General features: G+C 34.3%; 1 protein-coding gene across 3 annotated transcripts in view; it reads right to left on the reverse strand.

Annotated features, from left to right (window-relative positions):
- The window catches only part of LOC113522849 (ecdysone-induced protein 74EF), a 299,508-nt gene that overhangs the window by 31,795 nt on the left and 241,724 nt on the right, over nucleotides 1-25,989 (reverse strand). For all 3 annotated transcript variants that reach the window (XM_052902908.1, XM_052902907.1, XM_052902909.1), the window contains one exon: nucleotides 13,004-13,129. In XM_052902908.1, coding sequence (XP_052758868.1) covers nucleotides 13,004-13,129 — 126 coding nt within the window. The remainder of the gene's footprint in view (nucleotides 1-13,003; nucleotides 13,130-25,989) is intronic.

Here is a 25,989-nt window from a genome sequence, read left to right on the forward strand (position 1 = left end):
AATTTAGATGCGCTGCTGATGGCCAGTATTTAGAATATGACTTAGGTATATAGAGTGCGGTTTTGGATCGCCATTGTTAAGACATTTCGGGTGTGAGACGTCAATAGTGGCAAGAATAGAATCCAGAGGCTAATATATAAGCTGCCATAATTACCCTTCATATTTACTGATTGCAAATCGAATACAATACTCGGACCCAACAATGGGTTGCATTTATGCACCCACGCGTGACATTCTAATTTCAAAGTGTCAATAGCTCCGGAAAGCCGCCTGGGCGAGTTCAAAAGATGAAAGGGATGCAGCTATAGACGGGAGGGAGATATAGCTATCAGATTAGCGTCTATTGTGATGTATGACGCAGCGATTTCGCAGTGCAAGGTGCAATAACCCATTTTTGCATAGAAACAGGGTTTTTGGGTGAAATGTGCGATGGCGCAATGTGTGCAACCATCTGCGTTCGTCAATTGTTTGCTTAGGATGTTGCATGTTTATTTGTTAGCAGAGGGTCGCACTGACCTGCTGTACGATTTTAAGGGTTAAACTTGTAAAGGATTTTGCCGACGATTTTAGTCGGTTTTGAATATTGGATTTCAATGGTTCTATGTTATCTATGCAATATAAATTCGCTTTATAATAATGAAACTCTACTACTTAGTTTTTTCCAATTTTCGTTCTTATTTAGTTTAGTTTTTTTCCTTGCTTGTAAGACATGCCTTTTTTTTAATTCTGTAGGCATCATAACTACTTGATATTTTACAAATTTCTGCAATATGATTATACTGAAACTTACATACAGGTAAAAATTGATATTACTTTTATCCCGAGAAATGAAACAGTATCATGTACAAGAACAGTCGTTTCAAAAAATTTAAAAGTTGAGGTGAAATGAATAACTTCGCCTCTTTCGAAGATTTTCTTTTAACCCGTACTACTATTGTGGCCACGAAGACCTTTACAGCTTCACTGGAGTCTTAAAATGCTGTTTGTCCTGTGTTATACACGAATTTTTTTATACCACTGAGGTGGCAAACAAGCATACGGCCCACCTGATGGTAAGCGGTTACCGTAGTCCATGATCATCCATAACACCAGCGGCATTGCAGGTGTGCTGCCGGCCTTTTAAAAAGGAATATACTCTTTTCTTGAAGGTTATGTTGTCGTATCGGTTCGGAAATACTGCTGCTGGAAGTTGATTCTAAAGAACGGTTGTGCGTGGAAGAAAGTGCCTTGAAAAACGCACACATATATAGCTGAATGACCTGAGGACATTGTGTTTGTATCACGTGTCGCTCTATTTCAAAGGCTTATAATAATTTTATATTAAACATTGGGATTTCATTGTTAATACACCACGGGCGCCAGTCCGCACTGTGTTCACGTGTAGGTACAGGCTGCACAAAAGAAATCCTCTAATAAGACTGCGGTAACTTCAAAGTAAACATTACACGTCAAAATGACGTAACGTGTCAAATGTGTTTACTGACTGTGTGCAATATTAAATTGAAACCCCTTTTTGTTATTATTATTATTTTTACCAAACACTGGCGACGTATCGTATTGTCAGGTTTAACATAATCCACCCACATGCTGTAAAATTAATAGTATTTATAATGAAATTGCACATTTTGGGTCAGCACGACCCGCGCCACTCGAGCGGACATCTGCGTAAACTTAGCACAGAAGGGTTAGATGAGAGTGAAAGCCGAGGGGTGGCCAGTATGAAAAAATATAAATACGTTGCCATATATATACGTATTGTGCTATTTATCGTTTATATATATTTATGCCGTGTGGTCCCGGCATAGAATAGGCCATCCCTTCCTTTCCCGTGAGTGTCGTAAGAGCCGACTAAGGGAGAGCGAGGGTTGGGCAGCAGCGTCCCTCTTAAACTATGTCCAAAGCCTAACTGCGGTTGCCAATCCGCCTGCCAAGCGTGACAACTACTGGAAAAGTTAAAGGCTGATACAATGATGGTGATGATATATTTATCAACTATTAAATATATATTATATATATTTATGTTAATACAATGAATATTTATGAACATTGAATTTAATGAATACCAATTACCTAATCAGAGGGAGACTGTACAAAAGTCATTTGCATGGGCACCTCTGCACCATTCGTGTTTCTATCTTGAAGCAGTTGTGTCTGTATGGCTGTGTTCTGGTTTGAAGGGTGGAATATGGCAGGGAATTTGCATGGTACAGAGGAATAATATCTGAGTCCTCAGGAATGGCAACGCATGGAGGATATCATGGGCGAAACAGTATACTCTGTTATGTCCATGGTACTGCTCATGTCTATAGGCGACGGTTACCACTTTCTATCACTATATACGTATATATATATGTATATATATATATATATATATATATATATATATATATATATATATATATATAATATATATATATATATATATACACAAATTTAGTCGAAATTCAGTGATAGTATTAATTAAAGTAACTTAATAAGAATTAAGTTTAAATTTTATTTTTAAATTTGATAAAAGGTACTTGTAATTATTTTCCTTAATGTTTTACTTTCTTAATTATATAATTCTTAATTATATATCATACCTACTTGTACAACAATTAGTCCATTACCCTAAGGTTGTCTTGAAAAGATTGCTCTCAGCAATAAGACCGCCTCACTGTACTTATACAAGTGTATCGTTATATTTATTAATTGTCTTGCTTATTTCCTACATTGTATAATGCAGATAAAGTACTCATTACTAATTATAATTAAGTAATTAAAATATTAACACAAATATAACAATATGTATTATTCCGGTGACGGTAGAGACGACGGTAGACCCGTCTGCGCTACAACGTGGGATTAGTCCCCATCTGGAGATTATTCTCTATTATGATTACCCTCAGGACTACGAAGCCCTGTAGGTAATTATTATTTTACAAACCCTTCAAATTTGTTTAAAACCTAAAAGTCCTGGGTTCGATCCCTGAGAGAGATGTGTTGATGAGTGAAAATTAATTTCCAAATTTTAAATTATTTCTATTGATGCAAGATGGGACGATATACAGGTTTACAACTGGGCTAATAAAAAATTAAAAATATTCATATATACTAATATTTATAGACAATAGAGAAATTAAATAACTTTTTTCAAACATGCTTGGAAATGTGAGCATTATTTTGACAATCTTCTTAGAGATAAATCAAAATTGCCGTACTGGCCAGATACATGCGGGCAGCGGCCGGCAAAAGTTGTATGAAAATCCATATCTGTCGTGTTTAGCGGACAGATAAATTACTATGTAAACTCATATCTGTCCTGTAATTTAAAAATGGAGTGACTTTTTACTTCGAAACATGGCTACCAAGGAGGTAACTAGTAAATGATTTTATTTAAATTTCGAACTGGCTTGCAAATAGAAAGCTGTTTATTGAGAAAAAAACAAAGTAACATTATAGCGCGTGAAAAATTATTATAGTTCGTTATTCGTCATTGAACTTAAAAAGTAAAATTGTGTTTTTGATTTCGGCGCATTGTTCGAGAAAAGTACTATACAAGCCTTGGCCACAACTAGGCATTGATGGACTCACGTATGTGTGCCTCAGCTACTCCTCGGCCCACATTTACACGTTCGTCCATCAATGCCTCAGTTGCTGGCCGCTGCATTAATGTACTATTTTATACAAATTTTAGTAAATTATATAAAAACAAAAAATTTATGCGATTATTCTGGTTGAAAATAACTTAAAGTAAATAAATATATATAGGTACTTGTAATATAAGTAAAAAATATCGACGCGACAATCTCCAATTTTTTTTAAAGAAATGTATATAACAATGAAAATCCATGAATAAATTGAGACAAATATCGGAAAAATACTAAATTGTATATAAAAATGCTTATACATCATGGCGGTATTTTAAAATCATTGGAAACGTCGACATAAAAAGGGCCGGATAGGAAAAAACATACGTTTATAAACACAGCAAAACGCGTGTTACCACGCGAGCGTTACGCAACGCGCGCCGGTGTGTGCGTTCGGGGGTGTAGTGCGTGTGCGTGGGGGTGCCGAGGGCGGGGGTGGGGTCCCGTCGGGCCCCCACGGCCCGGCGCGGTCTTGACATTGGGCGGATCAGCTGACGCCTATCGATTGCCAGACTTCCTCTTTGTTCTATGAATTTTTCATGGCACCGCTCAGTTGTTATGACGGCTGGATGGTATTTTGGCCGATTGGTGGCCCACGCTAGTGTAAGTTAATGCGAGTTAAAGCCGGCAAGCGACTTTTGCCGTTAAGATAACCCACGTGACGTCTGAGACGTCATTATGGTCGATATGAATAGGTTTCAGGTTGATAAAGAGATTAAAACAAAGTTTGTTCATTAGTTTAGCATTTACTAACTGTATCTTTACTTGCATGAATTAGGATAGGGTTTATTTATTAAACTTTAATACAGCTAGTGTAAGTGGCGGACTTAACACTATATGGCGTTATCTACCAGTTGACCGCACTTTATCTGCATCAAATTTACATATATAACAAACATTGAAACATCTTCACATTTAGATATTTTGGTAAAAATAATTTTTATTAATCCATTAAGGATTCAATAAAAGTAAAAAAAAGTTACAAATAATTATTATGAAATATATATATATATATATATATATATATATATATATATATATATATATATATATATATATATATATATATATATATATATATATATATATATATATATATATATATATATATATATATATTTCATTCATTAAGTACAGGAAAGTAAAACTTTGTTTTGTTAAGTTTGGTTTCATCCGTAAATAACGGGCAAGAAATTCGACCGATGTTCTTTTCAAACAAAGAACAATTTTATAAAGAATAATTAAAATATAGTAAATATGCACATTTTTATATAAACAATGAAAGAAAGAAATATTTATTTTGTGCTTAATTTCGCACGTAATTACAAATTTATTTAACAATAAAAAAAAAATGAAAAGAAAAGCACTAACATGGTGTCACTCAGCTGTATGCCATGTTCTTTCGAACATGGCGCCGGATTTTCAGTGGCACAAATTTGTTTGAGAGAGCCCCACTTTAAATCAAACAATATATATATATATATATATATATATATATATATATATATTGGTAGTTGGTTTATTGTATTTAGTCTTTTAATGTGTATACACGACCTTTATTCAATTTCTCCTTGCTGATGCCCAAGTTGACTACGATAGAAATCCTGTTTCAAGGGATCAGTCTGCCAATGGATTACCTGTGGACCTTACTAACATTATAAATGTGAAAGTGAGTTTGTTTATTACCTTTTGGAGTGGTAATGGTTCTACTAAGTTTGCTATATGCGTAGTTTTTAGGAGCAAGAGGGATATGGTTATTTTGTACCTCGATCATGCGAACGAAGTTTTGGATACATACTAGCTAACTGCATAATCTTTTGTACTCGTATAATAAATTTGAATCGAGTTTTTTTTTGCTTAAATTTGCTAGCAAACTTGTTTTTGCTCCGCTAAGATAAATAGCATATGCCAAAATTACGTTTTTTATGCAACATAGAATGGCAAACAAGCTGACGGCCCACCCGATGAAAAGTGCTAACCGTCGCCTATAGACATGAATAGTAACGTGGACATAATGGGATGTATTGTTTCGCCCATGGCACCTCCCATGCGTTGCCATTCCTAAGGACTAAGGTACATAGTAGTAAGCACTTTTTTCATTTAAGAGTTTCCTCTTGTTGGTGCAACTAATTCATGCATTTTCTTTCAGCCAGTTCTATCCCAGGCTATATCTTTGACTTTTATTCCAAAAAGAGAAGTCCCTTTGGATAAAAATTGTAGTTATTTTATGTTTAGATTATCTGTATATATACGTATTAATACAGACACGGCGAGCGCAGACTTTATAAGAGCTGTGTCTGAAGTGAACGTGTAATATTCAGGAGCAAAGTGGGTAGTTATGTAATATGTTACATAGGTACCTAGTACGGACGTGATCCCTTTATATATTAGAAGTTGTAAAGGTGGCTGCATATCGGCGGATCACTATACGCCACTGATAAGAGAACATTTTGAACATCGATACAGAATTTTTATTGGCAATTTAACTTATTTAGAAATGTAATAAACAAATTGATTTTTACTTTAGACAAAAATATTAATTCTAAGATTAATTCATACTGAAAGAATTGAAATTGAATTAATATAAATTTTATACTGATTACATATATTGTACCAGACTTTTGTTTTGTAATGTGGTCAAAGATAAAGATTAATAAAAAAAAATCTTAATATTCTTATTTCAAAATACATAAAATGCACCGACGGACGAAGAGATGTTTCATAGACACATTAGATTTAAATATATTTGAATTTAGAACATAGAATCGTTGTATAATATACATCTGTAAGTAGATTTTGCTCTTCGCCGTTGGTGTCAGCATGGAATGAGCCACCCCGTTCTTTCCCGTGGGTGTCGTCAGAGGCGACTAAGGGAACTGGTCAAGTGATGGGCAGTTGCGTCCTTCTTAAATCGTCACCAAAGTCTAACCGCAGTTGCTAATTCGCCTGCCAAGCATGGCGACTACTGACGGAACCTTCCAATAAGAAGGGTTTTTTTTATACAACTTAGAATGGCAAACAAGCTGACGGCCCATCTGATGGAAAGTGGTAACCGTCACCTATAGACATAAGCAGTACCATGGACATAACAGAGTATATTGTTTCGCCCATAATACCCCCCATGCGTTGTCATTCCTGAGGACTCAGGTGTTATTCCTCTGTACCCTGTAAATTCACGCCATATCCCACCCTTCAAACCGAAACACAGCCATGCAAACACAACTGCTTCACGGTAGAAACACGAATGGGACAGAGGTACCCAAGCAATCGACTTTTGTACAAAGTCTCCCTCTGGTGAAAGGTCTATATTCACCAGTGGACATAGAAATGAATTCAGAATCATTGAATTATAATTTGGAAATTGTTTGAAAACATAAATATTGCAGGAATCATATAATAAACATGTACACAGATAAACATGTTAGATATCAGAGTACAATTTTTATTGACTACATATGTATATGTATGTACAACATTGTTGACTGTGATAGTGGTAACGATCTTATCTTATTGTGTATCAAACAAATAATACTGAAACGGCCATATTGAATTCAGACATTGTGCTTACTCACTAGTGCTGTTTCCAATATGCAATATCTTTATTCATACAATACAAACATAAATACAATATAATATTTTAAAATTGAGCTACGATCCCATTTATTGGAAAAAATACCAGAGGGAGACTTTGTACAAAAGTCGATTGCTTGGGTACCTCTGTTCCATTCGTGTTTCAACCGTGAAGCAGTTGTGTTTGCATGGCTGTGTTTCGGTTTGAAAGGTGGGATATGGCGTGAATTTACTGGGTATAGAGGAATAACACCTAAGTCCTCAGGAATGGCAACGCATGGGGAGTATCATGAGGGAAACAGTATACTCTGTTATGTGCACGGTACTGCCCATGTCTATAGGCGACGGCTACCACTTTCCATCAGGTGGGCCGTCAGCTTGTTTGCCATTCTAAGTTGCATAAAAAAAAAAAAAATGTTATTACACTGTTATTGACTTTTGTTCTAGTGATTAACGTAAATACTTGATGATGAATTGAAATGATGAATGACGTATATATATTTTATATTATGACTTTATTATGAGCTTGACATTGTTAATTGTAAAATATATTTATTATTTTTATTACAATATTTCTAATATTTAATTTTGTTTAATGTATTTGTTTTTTTTATAAAATCGTACATAATTACACAATATACATTGTTTTATAAATAAATGATTAATGATTAATTAATATTAATTGAATCATTCAAATAAACTTAATTATAAGCATTTTTATTTTTAAATTTTTATGATTCTATCGTCTATTTGGATTTTTTTTTGTAATTGGAGAGGTTTGCCAGTAGTACGCTTGGCAGGTGGATTGGCAACCGCAGTTAGGCTTTGGTGATGTTTAAAGAGACGCTGCTGCCCATTCCGACATTACGACATCCACGGGAAAAGAAGGGGTGGCCTGTTCTATGTCGGAACTAGGTACGGGGACATGGCTATACCGTACATTGTTTTATCTCAAACGGTTTAGGCAGCATTTAGTCATAGTCGTAGAATACTGACTAATAATATATATATATATAGGTAATCTTTGTCATATCTAATCCGTCAGTATTCTACGACTATGACGATTTTCGACGAAAGTCAACGAAAAACTTTCAGTCGGCTTGATTTCTTCCGAATCCGTCGTATTTTAATAAATTAACACAAAACAATATAAAACTACACATATACACTTACTTCTTAAATCATTTATTGATGAAAACTATTTACATTATTTATTGATTAAAACTGTATAAAAATCCGTTGCGTAGTTTGAAAGATCTAAGCGTACAGACGGCGGGAAGCGATCGTTTTATACTATGTAGACATGTTGACTAGGATTGAATATTTATAACTTTATATAAAGTTATAAATATAAATATCTATATAGAACATTTTAGTAATAAAGTTATTTTAATAAAATACTTATTTAATAACGTGTTTATTGAATTGTTTATATATAATAGTATTACTGTAGGATTGGACGTTAAATGTCGACGCTTGACATTAGTGCACACCCACCGGTCGGGTCATTTGAATAATTTATTATAATCATATATATACATATATATATAGATCTACTATTATATACGTATGTCTATATAAGAACTACGTAGGAACATTAATTCCTATTTTAGACAGATAATTGATTTGATTACTTAATACGCTCCTATTTGGAATTTCCCGTGATTTTTTTTTTGTTGAAATACGGAAACGGTCGCTATATTTATGAGATTCTTTACACTTGTGCTCGTGTTATTTTTGTAAAATAACATTAAATTATAGAATAGAATAGAATAGAAATCATTTATTCAAATAAACTTACATTGAAGCACTTTTGAAAAGTCATTACATTTTTTTTAATTTACCGCTCGTTCGGAAAGCTGTCTCATCACAAGAAGAACGAGCAAGAAACTTGCGTGATGCTCTTTTAAATAATTTTATTATTATTTTACATTTTTAAGTTTAATTGTGTGAATACAAACCACCAATTAGCACTAATTCAATTAAATACTCAAAAAGAAAAAAAAATTGAATACATAACCAACTGGTTAAACAATTAATAAGAGGAAATCAGTCATAGTGATTAGAGCAGACCAGTCCCTACAAGCAGCACCCGTTCACGAGTATGACGGATGAGCCAGCCATCACTGCGCTCGACCATATTTTAGGGAGCCCAATGACCTGGCCCACCACGCCGCCACAAGTCTGGACATTTTAGTGAGCATGACTACTCAAAACACTAGACCACGTCAAAGCTACTCACAATTGCCATCTGATAGTTATAGTATTCACATTTTACATAAGAATGCATGCGGCAATTAATACAAAAAACCGCTACGCTTTCATATTTCTAAAATTAATCAATTAAATCAAGAAAGCAATGAGAAAATAAAATTATAACGTTGTATGCTAATAAACTAATTATTTACTTGATATGTTGTCATCTATGAATTCGTCTATCCTGTAATAGGCTTTCTTACATAAAAATTGTTTAATATAAGATTTGAATTGCCTCTCTGTCAGATTTAATGCAGATTCCGGCAGTTTATTATAAAATCTTATGCAATTACCATAGAATGAATTACTGATTTTGTGCAGACGGCATTTAGGTAAAATAAGCTTATTTATATTGCGTAAGTTTCTACTTGTACAGTCTTTGAGTTTTTTAAAACTCGCTAAGTTCTTCCGTGTATACATAATATTTTCATAAATGTATTGTGAAGTAACTGTGAGGATATTTGAGTCTTTAAAGCACTGACGTAATGACTCTCTTGAACCCATACCATAAATAGAACGTATGGCTCTCTATATTATACTACTATATTATATTTTTAAATAAAATAAAATAGTACAATTTTTCACGCATCCTGTATGCAATGTATTAGTATGTTTGTGAAAGAAAGAAATAAATAAATATTGTTATTCAAGTAAACTTAGATTTCAACATTTTTGAATAGTCATTTTTTCATTGCTGCCTATTCGGATTGTTATTTGAAAAGCAAGAAAAGTCTTGACCAAAAGCAAAACATTTAAAAAGTCCGTATATTTTCACAAATGAAAGTAAAAACTACACTCGCCGGTCGTTTTGTTACAATACATTTTTAACTTATAAAAGAATATTAAGAATTCATTCATTCATGACGTCAAAATGTTTCATTTCATTTAACCGACTTAAAAAATGATGACCACCTTTCTCTCAATTCGATTCTACTTAATTTTTTTGCGCGTTACTATATACTACAGACACTTCGGTGATTTTTTATGATCGAGGTGGATGACGAGTGTCGATTTTGATGTCTCTTTTTAAGCGACTTCCTAAAAGAGGAGAGTATTAATTTATTTATATTGTTTATAGTTAAACAGATTGTTTTAATTCTTTCTGTAATTGACAGGGTTTGTCTCGTGCTGGTTAACTAAAAAACTGCATTAAAATAACTGCAAAATCAAATTGTAAACATACAATTCCGCTTTCTATTCGTATATTAAATTATTTTCAATCTTATACGTCGACGAAGTTGTTACTTGAAAGTTTCGCAACAAATTTTGTCAAGATTGGAGTAAATTTTTTGTGGGAGTTTTAAATTATTCTGTACAATTGTAAAATGGCCAGTATGAAGCGAGCCGAAGGGCAGCTCCCCGGCGGAAATTACTCAACTCTCAGCTCTTGAGGGCAGGGCATTCGCACAAACATTGTAGCATGTACTCCTAGCCAGCCACCCGGGCGCCCGCGCTCGTGCCCTTCCTACCTACAACTACCCATCTAATTTCCGTTAGCGCCAACGTATACGACAATTGAAAGCAAAAAATTCTCAATTATAACACAGAGGTAAGCAAAATTGAGAATCCTTACAAGAAGGCAAGAGACTTTTGAGAACACCTTTACTTCCTTAATTGAAAAATATTTTTAGCATGATCGTAAATGTAATAAATAATCGAAACAAGTTAAAGCGTACAACACCACAAAAACAAAGATGATTTTATATATATTTTTGTCGTATTTAAAAATACTGGGTACAGAGGAATAACACCTGAGTCCTCAGGAATGGGAACACATAGGGGGAATCATGGGCGAAACAGTATACTCTGTTATGTCCATGGTACTGCTCGTGTCTATAGGCGACGGTTACCACTTTCCATCAGGTGGGCCGTCAGCTTGTTTGCCATTCTAAGTTGTATAAAAAAAACTCAACTATTATTATTAGTATTAAGTAAGTTAAGTAAGTAAGTTCGTAGTAATTTTTATATAATCTCACGGAAACGAGACGTTTTAGTTTTAAGGAATTATAGTTAGTATATTTTAATCTAAGAAATAAATTATCATCTATACCAAATTTTTAACACTATCTGTCTAGCAGGTTGTGCGTGCAAAGACACGGTCTAGTTACAGTTTTATTACATTTTTTTTTATACAACTTAGAATGGCAAACAAGCTGACGGCCCACCTGATGGAAAGTGGTAACCGTCGCCTATAGACATGAGCAGTACCATGGACGTAACAAAGTATACTCTCTCGCCCATGATACCCCCACGCGCATTCCTGAGGACTCAGGTGTTGTTTCTCTGTACCCTGTAAATTCACCGCCATATCCCACCCTTCAAACCGAAACACAGCCATGCAAACATAACTGCTTCACAGTAGAAACACGCATGGGACAGAGGTGTCCAAGCAAACGACTTCTGTACAAAGTCTCCGTCCGGATAATTGAAAGAATAAAGCAAAACAGACGAGAATCGACAACGTGACAAATAGTGTTTTATAAGTTTACCTACGCTTCTTGACTGGTTGGATCACTCGATAATATTTTATTTATTTATGGGTATTTTATGTCCATGGTCTAGACTTGTTCTATTTTTGGATGCATCGAAATCGGATCTATTGATATTTGTAATGTAGGTTTACTTATACGACACGACATTGATACGAGTATTAGTAAGGAAATTTTTTATCTTTAACTATTTAAATTTTATTCCATTATAATCAAATCTAATTAGTTATTTTATGTGTAATTAAATTAATTGACTGAAAAATACAATAAATTTATATGTAATTATTATAGCTGCATATGTAAAGGCTAAACTAAACTATTAAAGTTCCTTTTTATATTTCTTAATAGAAACGTCTATAGTAAAGGTTAATTATAAAATAAATCGACATATCAGAGAAGTATGTAATCATATCGAACCTAGATTTTGTTATTATTGCCTTGGATTTTATAAATATACAATCATTTTAAGCATATTAAATACTGTTAAAATATATTTTTAATAAAAAACAGAGATGGTTTTAAGCTTAATTTTAAGCATTTTTTATAACTATCATTCAATTTAGAAAAACATTTCTTTAGAAAAACTCAAAAAATTTGGGGAGATTAATTTTACTATGAGTGGATTTGTGATCCATTGCAATATGCAATAGTATTTTAATGAAATAGAAGTAGCTAGAAGTTTCTATATGCCTTTATAGCCTATAATTTTACTGCGAGCGAATCGATTTCCTAACGTATTGCAGTGGGATGGAAGAACCAATAAATTATAAGCAGATGTATTATTAATTCCATTCTTTACGGTAGTTTATGCTCAGCAGTGGACAAACAACGGGGTTTTATGGGCGACACTATAGAGGTGTCCCTCTCGTGTTAGCGTTTTACACTGGTGAGGTACTGGTGAGAGATCATTAAGTGAGAACGAAGTTATGTGAATTAGTCTATTGTGGCAAATTTATTAACAATTACCGGTTAAACTGATGGTCTTTTTGTCTTGTTTTATTTTTAAAATATACCAGATGTCGCTAAGCTACTCTATGTGAGAGGAAAGCATAGACTGACCTGTGTTAGGTGCGGTGTACAAGTGATGCCTGGCGGCGGGTGCAGGCGCTAGCAGCCCGTGCAGCAGCGCTTGGCCGAGGGAGCCGCGCGCGCCCAACCTCAGCCCTGCCGGCTCACCGCCGTCCACTGTAACAATACATAGCATTTAAATAAATAACGTGATAAAGTATTCACTTCTAAACTAATATTATTGAGAGAAAAGATCGATTTAACAAATTCTTAGAAGCTTATCTAATTTATCTTTCTACTTGTTTACCCATGTGACGCCGGAGTGAGTCGCTAGTACTGAATACTGTTGTATTAAGTAAACATTCTGTAGAAAGAATAGGCAGAGATCAAAGTACATGAAGTTTAAATTCCTGGCAAATTTAATTTAATGAAATTGTAAGGGCACATTGAAATCGTTTTGCATGGTTAATGAAGGAAATATAAAGTATTATGTGGCTATGTGACGGATGGGAGATAAGATACAATAAAGATATAATATGGAGTTAATTTTAAAATAGTTTATCGTATTACATATATCGAAGGTGACACAAAGGGGAGACATAGTGTAAACTTAATCGAGAAACTGGAAGATATACTGCGAATTTGGTCCCTACAATATCCACGTTCACCAAATAACATTTAAGCGGCCACGTCCCCGTGAAGTTGGCGGACGGCATCTTAATCTTGATCTATGGAACCTAAAATCTTTAGAGCCAAAAGCTTCATGTAGACACTAAGGTTAACGTCGATAGACGTCGTTTATCAAATCCTTCTTTATATAAGTTACAGATTACAATGTTAAAGTGGTCCCGACAGGCACACTGTTCAGTTCAGACGGTAATTATTCTCTGGACCTAGTTGTCTGGTGCTCGAGCGAGTCTTTTGTAGTCATTAGTGAAGACGAGTACATGGGTCAGACGTTCGCTACGATGGTTTCCTTAGGCTCCCAATTTTATGATTTTGTTACTGTGGACTGTCTATTTGCCTAGATTTTACAAAAGCTATTTGTTGATAGCAAACGGCAGGAAGATCGTTTAATCCTCTATACTTTTTTCGACATCAACTTTGTGCAGGAACTTTGAATGGAGATTTGTCATCGATTACAATCTGCAGAGTCTAATGTAGGATAAAAAATTAGTACATGCTGTTATATCTATTTATTTATTTATTCTTTATTGTACATAAAACATTTGAATTTATTTGAAATTTGTGGCACCACGTCTAGCAAAATCCGAGAAATACATCACGTCTGGAGCACAATAAGACATGCAAATAGGTTGTGAGCTTATCAGTCCACAGCGATCACCTTCATTATTCCATATGCTTGGGAAGTATACATTATGTAGAGCGGGACATCTTGCAATTGTGCTTCGTGCAAATTTAATTAAACAGTAAGGCATTGCCGATTTACCGGCAGATCGATAATGTATAATTTATAATCTTAATACACTCGAGCCAGACGCTTCCGTGCTCTGACCTTGGAGCCACCCGCACCCTCCTGAATAATTCAGCGAGCCACCTGTTGTCTCCCTCTGACGTGGGCCGGACTGCGCATGTTTGACGCATAGAAAGGGATGGAGGGTTCCCCGTCGCTTTCCAGGTTGAAGTGTCTAGACGGTGAACTTTTTACGGCTCGGAACACATGTGAGAGAGAATATCGTCTGATAGCTGCTATCACGGGACCTTATGTAAATTACTTTCGCTTTTCGTGATTGCGGCGATAGGTTGGCGCACGCGAGCCGACATCGGCGCAGCAAAGGTTTCAGGTCGAGCTACACTTCGCTCGGGACGTCGAAATGAGCTGCTTCGGACCGCAAAGCTAATATCCACGGGGAATACAAAGCGCTGGATTTCGAGTTACCCTTACATTTGTTGTTGAACGAGTTTGATGTCTTGAAATATGTTCTCTTCAATGTAAACGGAATGTCTAAGTAGGCTGATAGAAAATAAAAGAGCTCTTCGCTGTTCTCTGTGAATAAATAATTTGCGATAACTAAAGGGAGTTTTAGAATTAGTTTGGTCGTATGTGGATACTGTAGATTTTTATTCACCGACCTCATTTCGTTCGGAATCCCCGCAGAATGCTCGCATATTGAGAATTTCAATACGAATAGCTAGTATTGGAAACAACAATTCTTTCATCTAGAAGATTAGGTGTGTAACGGGAATCGGGGCGAGAGTGGATTAGGTAGGAGCTGCGAAGCTCTAAAGGCTGCATAAGGAGTAGTACAGACATGCACAACACTTGAGAAACGTGATGAAAATATACATGTTCTTATTGTCAATATTGGGATGTAAAAATGGTATTATGTTTCTTTACACCAGATCCCTTACGAAGGACTTTGTGCTAAAATTTCTTTTGTTACATTTTTATAACTCGGCTTCTGTATGCATATTGTTACTAGAAAAGATACGACATTCAAATTCTAAGCATTCTCAGACAGCATATGAAAACTCTGATCGTGTGAAGTCACTCTAGGTCTTGTCTGATACTGTAAATTCTATTCCCATATGTGTTATATTTCTGTTCTTCTGTTATGTTGTTTCTATATACTCAAATGAATGCAGCATACGGACTAATTAAAACAAACATACTGTTGCTGTACATTACAAATGTAAAATTGTAAAATGTAATTATTTATTTCATAACATTTGAACAAAAATATTTCTAATTGATTTACATTGTTATTATGCGTAATTGTCAATTGTCAATGTTTTTTTTATTATATGCGATTAGAAATGGCAAATAAACAGTCCTCAAAGTTAATTTGGAAGGAAAAGTACAAAAAATATTGAAAATTTGTGACTTATGTCTTTCGTCTTAGCTGAGCAGTTACCACCGACTATGTTACATCAGGGATGAAACACGTAAAGTTTAAATATGTATATATTTGATTTTTCGCCTTTTTCTACAATGTTTCTTATTTTATATTTAAATTTTGCCACCGTCGCACTTGTGAGCGCAGCTTTATCGCGTCAAACGGATGCACTTCGGATGTGAGCTTGCATTATTCAGTAGAATCTAGGAAGGCGTTGCATGCAAACTGTTTTTGCTATTGCTTTTTAGGGGTCGTCGAACTGCAGCGCAGCAGTATAAAATACCTACAATACTGTACTGCATTCAATTCGTATTTGTATAGTTAGGATATCGAGTAATATCGTAAATGCTTATGTTCGCACTGTACAACCGTTTCACAATGTGCCACGGCAAAATGTGTTCTCTGTTATTTTAATAAATACTTTATTTATTTAACATTATCAAAAGAGAGCTATATTGTTTATAAAACACCAGTACGTATCTTTAGGTTAACTAGCTAGGGAATTCTTTTTGAAGTTAATGAAAACACATGTAATAGACTGTCTGATCCAGACCGTATCTGAACTAGGTCTAGATTATTCTAACATCATACATTTATGTTCAAAGAAAACAAATAGGTATGTATAAGATCAAAGGAATACATCGTAGTACATAAATAAAATAAATAAATACATATGTTTACGACTATAGTACACAATGTCTACGGGTATCAGAGTCTGAAATGGATAATTATCAGTTTCTTAATTGTATTTAACACATTAAATAACTTTAAAGTGGTCTCATATTTATATTTTTATATATCATCATATCAGCCCTTAACTGTCCACTGCTGAACATAAGCCTCCCCTAGGGGGGCATTGCCAATAGTTGGCATGCTTGACGGACGGATTGGCAACCGTAGTTAGGCTTTGGAGATGTTTTAAGATGGACACTGCTGCCCGTCCCTTGACATCTCTTAGTCGCCTCTTACGACACCCACGGAAAAGGAAAGAGTGGTCTATTCTGTGCTGGGACCACATAGGACTATTTTTAAACATAGTTAGGCGATAAACAATGTCGAATTACTACTAAATGCTTATTTGTTGTAAAAGATACGATTTACTAATCTGTAGTTTTCTTTGAATTACATATTCTTCGTTACTAATTTATAAGAGGAAAATGGGGGGCGTAATAAAAAAAAATAGTTAAAATATATTAATATAACTACTTATAATTTTAATTTTTAAAAACTTTCCTTTTAATTATGTTTTTGAAATAAAGTGACTGTTATATTTCGTTGTTACAAGTAAATTGGATAAAAAAAACATTGGCCTTATTATAATGGGAAATGGGTACGTTCCGTTGGTTTTTACGATAACCGTGAGGCGGACGTAGTACCCGGTAGCGTTTCAGGCAATCGATACGGTGGAAAAGCAGGCCGTTCGATACAATAAGCACTACTTCCTATCGCCTCACAATAGGGTTTCGCGTCCAATGTCTACCGCAGGTAGCGCCTTCAATCTGGTGCCCTTATTTCGATGGTCTCAGTAATCGATACGATGACAATTAATTTTACGAGATCTTTTAACGGAGCTCTTCAATTTGTCTGTATTTTTTTGTATGTTACGCGATACTTTTGCCATTCTCTGAATAGATTTTGTTTTTTAATTATTTTCGAAATAGGCGAGGTTTATTTAATTTAGTAAAGAATGAAGCCGCTATTTTTCTTTTGCGTAAAAAAATCCTGTTTTATTTCTTTATTTCTATTTATATAATACTTTATTGTACACGTTAGTAACACTTAAAAATATGACAGAGGTAATCAAATGTACAAGGGCGAGCTTAACTCTAATAGAGTTCTCTTTCAGCAACACCCAAAGTTTATTTTTTGCAAATTTACTTGTATTATTTAGATACATGTATAATTTCGCGTTCAAATACTTTCTGTTGACTCTTCTGTGTTTTTACAGAGGAAAATGTATTGGTTGAATCATACATTCAGTTACCAAATAAAGTTATGTACAATCATAAATATATTTGGTAAATGAATTATTATGTGTAACTAAAGTATTTACGTGGTATAAATGAATATCTATTGTGTAGGTATACCTTGTACAAAGCTGTATCGTAAAACGCGCAACTAATACTATTTGTCGAGCACAGCACTGAAAGTGAGAGTGTCAAACTTCAGCAGCAAGCAGTGCGCTTTCATACTGGCTGGATTTAATTAAAATTAGCCGAGATAATTGCTGGAGCCACAGCGGACGCTTTGTGCATACAGCTCGAGATACAAACTACTTTTACTTTCCTACCCTGAAATATTAACATTCATAAGTTATGCGAGGTGGAACCACCCTCAGGTGAATGCTCGCGCCCTCAGCCCCCGGGCTCACAGCCCGGCTGCAACTTTATTATTACAAGCGAAACACTGGTGAAATATGTTCGGAGGTGTACCGTGTTGGTTTACTGCGGTGCAATGTTCGTGGTCTTTTTCCCTTTGTGTTGATGTGTTTGACCTGTTGGGTAGTTACTGCCCTCTAGGGGCGGTGGCAGAGTTGCCAGATAGGGTATTTTTGTCGCAATTTCGGCTAAAAAATTTAACATTTATGAAATTTTGGATTGAAATGAAATTCTTGGAAAATTTTTTGGAGAAAAGTAAAATTTGACTTGGAAAAATATGAGATTTTTTGCAATTTTGAGTAATAGTTTTAGTACTTACAATGTCTGTACAGGTATATAAGGTACATAATTACACTAAAATATATCACTATAGGTACATAACGAAAAGAGAGAGAAAGAGGAAAACGTAGAAAAAAGGGAATAACTTTTTTTTGTAGTTCATTTTGTGGCACATGACAAAACGTAGTGAAAAACGATACAACTTTATGACACGGTAAAAATTCTGAAAATCACATCGATTTAGAGAAAAACTATTTGACGTGTGGGTAAAAATTTAAATTCGCATCTGGCAACCCCGAGCGGTGGTTTGAAACAGGACGCTTCGGGGCAAACACTATCACTGGCTTAATACTATGTACTCATACTTTATCAGCTATATATTACGTATTAGTACAACTACATATATGCAATATTGCCAGTATAAAAAAATACTTTTCAACTAATTAAGGGAATTCCATTGCAATATGGCTGACATGTTTGTGTCAGTATAATCCTTAATTATTATGTCACATAATAAATGAGTGCTATAAATATAGTGGCGAGTGTCTACGTGATATTAACCAATAATTGTTATTTATTTATATATTCTCTTGGTTTTAACCCACATTGTGTGTGGCTAACGTTAGTATTTCTAAGTAATTAGGCGGTTATCTATCTATGTGGTTCTATTAATGTAAATTGTAAGAAATGACGCGTATTTCCTCATATTGTGTTCTTGGTTACTATATAAAATATAAATGAGACGAAAACAAGAAGTAATTAAATAATTATTAAAAGTCGTTTAGTAATATTTTTTTTAAACTCATTAGTAAGTAACTGACAGTTTACGATATTTTACTTTGTTTTAATTCTAAATTTTGGCATTTTCTTTTTAGGTAGACATTCTTGCCCAGCAGTGGGATTATAAAAGTACATTGAAATGTTACTTTATGCCTACTGAACCCCAAGCGTGTCGCATACATTCCGCACTCATAATTATAACCCGAATAGCTATTTGTCACTTCTTGCCTACGGTTTTGTCCACATGAAAATAATTATAATTCTAAAGTTATTTTTAATTTCAACACAAAGGGACGCGACGTTTGTTCGAAGATTGTAAATCTGTATGTTTTGTTTTTAACTCGAAAAAGAATTAAAGATAAGTATTGCGATTTATGGTACAAAATAAAAAGTCAGATTTCGTGTTTGTGACACTGGGATCGTTTTACGCGTAACGAATTGAAGTTGTTTCAGGTGATATTGTGTTATTAATGTACATATGTGCGTTTGATGTTTGTTCACATAATGTATCAAAAATATAATTAGCATAAGTAAATAAAAAATAGCCGATTTCTATTAAGAGAAATTTTCAATGGAAATATGACGCATTTTCAAATGTGGCGTATTAGGCCGGATCCACACTGTAATGCCGCCCTTGGACCGTTCTCGGTACTGTATTATAATGTGAAGAACAATGTGTTTATTAATACTACATTAAAGGGGGGGGGGGAAGGGATTGTTAGTAATGCGGACTATCAGTCCCATTGCTAGCAATATACAAGTCGACCTCCACGTGGCCCCTACCTGGAAACTATCGTGCTGAATTCCAAGTGTATGCTACACGATGGACTAACTGACCTGCCTTTTCATTCTTACTGGTTGCATCATTATCATCCAAGCAAGCGGGGTTACCATTTCATTATCATCCATTGAAAAAAAGTACTATATTACAGTTCCCGTACCGTTTCAGTGGCGATCAATCTGAAACTGTTCCTAATATCGAGATTGGATCGAGAACGAACCTAGGACAGTGTGGATTATGACTTATACTTCTTATATTTCGTTTACTAATTTTATACAATTATTTTTTTTTTATACAACTTAGAATGGCAAACAAGCTAACGGTCCACCTGATGGAAAGTGGTAACTGTCGCCTATAAACATGAGCAGTACCATGGACATAACAGAGTATACTGTTTCGCCTATGATACCCCCCATGCGTTGCCATTCCTGAGGACTCAGGTGTTATTCCTCTGTTAAATGTATGGACGTATACATGTTCTAGTGTATTAATTTTTTTTCAGTTAATTAATAATTTTGGTCATATTTCTTATAATTATTTCAATTATTAATAACGTTAATTGAGTGAGACATGTTTACCACCATCGAGCATGGGGATAAAGTTAGGGATATTTTATAATTATATACCTACATTGCTTTTGGTCTTTTTATTAGTGGTTTCCTTCGTCCATGGTGTTGTGGTACTATATACCTAAAGGTTCACATTCGAATTGAGTGTCGACTGAGTCATATTTTTATACTATTTTTTTTTTATACAACTTAGAATGGCAAACAAGCTGACCGCCCACCTGATGGAAAGTGGTAACCGTCGTCTACAGACATGAGCAGTACCATGGATATAACAGAGTATACTGTTTCGTCCATGATACCCGCCATGCGTTGACATGTTTGAGGAGTAAAGTGTTATGTCTCTGTACTCTTTAAATCACTGCTATATCCCAACTTTCAAACCGAAACACAGCCATGTAAACACAACTGTTTTATGGTAGAAACACGAACGGGATAGAGGTACCCAAGCAAACGATTTTTGTATAAAGTCCCTTTCTGGTAGTAGAATGTAATGCGTTAGAGGTCGAATCTATCGCCGTCACTCGGATTTAGTTTCCATTACTGGAAACTCTTCAGTTTTTTTTTTAAATAAGTCGGAATAGTATTATCATTGTGGATCAGAGACTAGGTTCTGAGTGTGACCGCATCAGGAAGAAGTATTGGTCGCGATCCATACCTATGAGGAAACTAAAGTGGGTGACACAATAAAATTAATAAAAAATACCCAGGTCACGCGCTCTGACATCACAGCTCAGGTGTTCGTCGAGGTGCAAGGAATAGGGGACTCACGAGAATATTAGGAAAATTGAAATTATATGATTGAAGATAATTAGTGTGTTTGGAAAAAATATCATATTATTTACTATGCACAGGTATCTTGGCGTAAATTTACAGGGTACAGAGGAATAACACCTGAGTCCTCAGGAATGGCAACGCATGGGGGGTATCATGGGCGAAACAGTATACTCTGTTATGTCCATGGTACTGCTCATGTCTATAGGCGACGGTTACCACTTTTCATCAGGTGGGCCGTCAGCTTGTTTGCCATTCTATGTTGTATAAAAAAAATCTTTGTCAATATAGTTTTATACATAAGTGAGTGAGTTAATTGCTGGTATAGAAAAAAGAAGAAAGAACAAATAAATATTCATGTAAACTTAGATTTTATTGCATTGCTCCCTGCAAGTGGATGCAGGTGGCTCAGGACCGTTCCTTATGGCGGTCTATGGGGGAGACCTATGTCCAGCAGTGGACAGATAATAGTTGAAATGATGTAGATAAAAGTTAGGTTTAAGCATTTTTGAATAGTAATTTTTTCACTAACGCCCATTCGGAATGGACTACACAAATCGCAGACTACAGTTATTCATCGACTGATTATGTTGCATTATTTTTAAATACCTAATTGAAACTCCCGCATTTCAGTTTCAATCACTGTTGGTCCCATGTTAAAAAGTACGTTTAATCTCCACATCAAATCTCCCGATACAGTTTTAAAAATAATATAAAAAAAATGTGAATAATTCGTTAATAGTATCATTGGCCTTACCTTACGCGTGTTGACGGACGGTTTTAAATTAGTGCGAGAGACATGCTGTCTTGAAATTAAACAGCTAAAATTTAAAAACAAAAATGATTCATCTGAAATATAGCGCGGCCGTGTAAACGCTTGTTGAATATAACGACGACACAAACAGAAGACGCTAGCGTTTCTAGTTTAGTCATAATTATTTATCTAACTAATATTATAAAACCTTGGCTTCGTTTAAAGGACGAGAATTACATTTTCTTTCACTGTAGTTACTCTTTTGCATTCGTCTGTAATTTTTTGACTAGATTTGTCATATTTCCTTGTGTGTGTGCTATGTATGTGTTTATATGTGTGTGTTTACGTATTTTGTATATTGTTATAATAAGTAGTTTAATAAGTTATATGTATTTGATATTTTTGTGCATTTATAAGTTTTTGCGCCACTTACCCACTTCTGTCTGTTCTCCTTTAACCAATGTTTGCCTGTAAGAGATTGCATTAGCGATAAGACCGTCTTTCGTACCTTTATGTGTATATTTCAATCTGTATTTATGTTACTGTATTTCACTTGAATTATTCACTTGTTATTTATATCATATCAGCCTTTACATATATATATATATATATATATATATATATATATATATATATATATATATATATATATATATATATATTTTTTTTATTTATTTTATTTCATACATATATAATACAGGTTTAACACCTAGTACAGGCACCAGCTCCCATAAATAATATTGTTAAAATATTTTGCAATAAGCCCTTAATTGTTTGTGGTGAGAAATAATAATAAATAAATAATACATACAAATGCATACATACAAAATCCGAAGTATGACTGCCATAGTATCAACTGTCACTGAACACTCCAGCTTCTCTCGAGACTTTAATATCAAAATTCTTGTAATTTTAAATTTGGAATTTGAAATTACAAACATTAAAATTCGACAAATATTAATTCAAATTAAAAAAAGGTGTATTTTTATTTTGGTTCGTAGGTACCTACACTACTGTCTGAATTTGTATTTAAAATTTTATATTTTTTCATAACAACTGTTCAAATATAAAGTAGGCACAAAATAATATATTCATAATTGTAAATTATAACAGATTTTGTATTATAGGGCAACCAATTCTTTATTGCGCACAATTGACACCTTATTATATTAATATAATAAAATTGTGACAAGACGGTGTTTGTTCCGACACCACGTTAAAACTACTGCACCAAATTGGATGCGGTTTTCACGTTTATGTTATTGAGGATCTAACTTAAAATATGGTGTTTATTTCATCTTGATAATTCATCTAGAAGTGATATTTTTAATTGTATTTCCTTCTTTTCAAATCCACATAGCAAGTAATAGTTAAAAATGGTTGACTGGTAAAGTACGCCATTAGGTGTTAAGTCCGCTATACTTATATAATTGTGCATTGAAGTTTAAATAGATTTTTTTTATACAACTTAGAATGGCAAACAAGCTGACGGCTCATCTGATGGAAAGCGGTAACCGTCGCCTATAGACATGAGCAGTACCATGGACATAACAGAGTATACTGTTTCGCCCATGATACCCCCATGCCTTCCCATTCCTGAGGACTCAGATGTTATTCCTCTGTACCCAGTAAATTCACGCCATATCCCACCCTTCAAACCGAAACACAGCCATGCAAACACAGCTGCTTCACGGTTAAAACACGAATGGGGCAGAGGTACCCAAGCAATCGACTTTTGTACAAATTATGCTTTATATTATTCTCAATTTCGTGTATAATATAGTATATGTCATACATATGTAAGTATATTTGTTATTTATATATATTTAATCGTTTATATATGTAATTTTAGTATGTATGTATATCAATAATTACTAGTACCGCATTCGAGTACTCTGACACTTGCCTATGGTTGACTGGGAGAGAATGCTTTTAGCGTTAAGTCCGCCATGTACACATATTTGTACTAATGAATAAATAAATAAATAAATAAATAAATAAATAAAATATGCACGTACTTATTTAAACGAACAATAAGTTTATGATTTGGACCAAACCCGCTTCGGCACTAGTTGAGGAAAACCACGGTAGATAATGACGTTCCATGTTGATTATGCGATATCGATGAAAAGTGTTAAGTGATGTTCCCACTGGCTTAAGTGCGATGTGATTATGTTCACGACAATATACAGTATGGGACGGGCTCTGAAATGTTAATTTAGATACATACTCGTGTATACGTTTGTAAGAAGATTTTGTATTTCCTAAATGTAAAAGAGTAACGATTTTAGCAGTTTTTTTTAAATCATCAAATTATTTTATTAGACACGAACACACAACACGGTACGAACAAGTTAGTAACACATGGATTGCATTAAAAAAAAGAACTCAAAATCGGTCCAAATTTAGTAAAGATATCGTATAACATAAATACAAAAATAAAGGAAAATTCAAATCTCTTATTTTTGAAATAATATAAAAGTATTCATTATAATTGGTTTATAAATGACGAGCACGTCACGTAATGAGGTAACACCTAATACACACGCAAACTGCAAGCCAATTGAGAAATTAACTTTTTTTTTAAAGTGTCGTAAGTAGAAGATTTCATGTAAACACTTATTCAATTAAATATAATATAAGGATTTTCAGATAGATAATTTGGGACCGTCTAAGCATCAATTTATTCTTAATGAAGGTAATGGAGGGGATATTTACCGTACACAATGGATTTTGATCCTTCCAACACATAATAACAAGGATAATTTGAGATTGTCAGTGTTTCGGCAAATCTCTAGCGAGATGCTTGACGTCAGAGTACATCCGGGAAGCGATTGCTATTTCGAACTCCAACAGCCAACCAGTTGGAAAAACTTGGATTACTTGTTAAAAGTATGGTAGCTGAGGTCATGCTGTGCTGGACGGTATGTACCTACAGCCACGGGACGGTGTGTTATTTGACGATTGATATAATGAATGCTTAGAATAATGGCGAAATCGGGACATTTCAAACTCACCTGCGGGGTTTTTAATTATAGTATACAGGTGGAGTCGAATTTTTTACAAATATCGGTGATGAAAAATGTTGAGTGTCCCATTCCATAATGGCGCGTTCAGCTGTCATGTTAGTTTTTTTTTAAAGATTGGCTCCATAAGGAACAGGCTAAGGTCGATATCTATGCTGCCTAATCTTCAGTTTCAGCTTAAAAATAGCTGTTAATTAAACGAAATGATTGTCTTCACTTGTCAATTATTTATATTTCACATTTTATTGTCCGAGTCAAATTTGTTTAGTGAAGTTTTTGGGGATGGACGTTCTTAGTCGAGAATACACATAGATTGTTCAATTGGTTTTATAAAATTCCTTTTTCCTTTCAAGTTCTTTTAGTAGGGAGTTGTAATTTTTTTTTTTTTACTTTTCGAAGCACAAGTACGAATACGTAATTGGAGCTGTTGATGCAGAATGTTGTTGTATGGAGCTGCTGATGTACGATAACTACCCACAGGAACATTTTGAAATCTACTAAACCGTAATATTTAACTCCTGTTCTACCGTCACTTGTAATATATTTACAAAACTTTGTATTTTCTCGAGCAAATTAACTGTAATTCTTTGAGAAAATAAATATATTAAATTATAAAAAAAAGGACGCTCAAAGGTCGGCTATTAACATTATAAATACATTAATTTAAATAGTTTTATTGACCAAATGAGAGTACTTATTCTATAAAAGGGGGAGTTAACGCTAAAAGCATTTTCTACTAGTTAACCTATCCATAAAATACGTATAGGCGAATTAAGCTACTGATGTATCTAAAACAAGAGCAACGCCACTCGACATCTATATAGTTACGGTTGAATCGAGA

This window comes from Galleria mellonella, unplaced genomic scaffold (assembly GCF_026898425.1).
Source record: "Galleria mellonella isolate WM207_F2 unplaced genomic scaffold, CSIRO_AGI_GalMel_v1 utg962, whole genome shotgun sequence".
NCBI classification, from domain to species: Eukaryota; Metazoa; Arthropoda; class Insecta; order Lepidoptera; family Pyralidae; genus Galleria; species Galleria mellonella.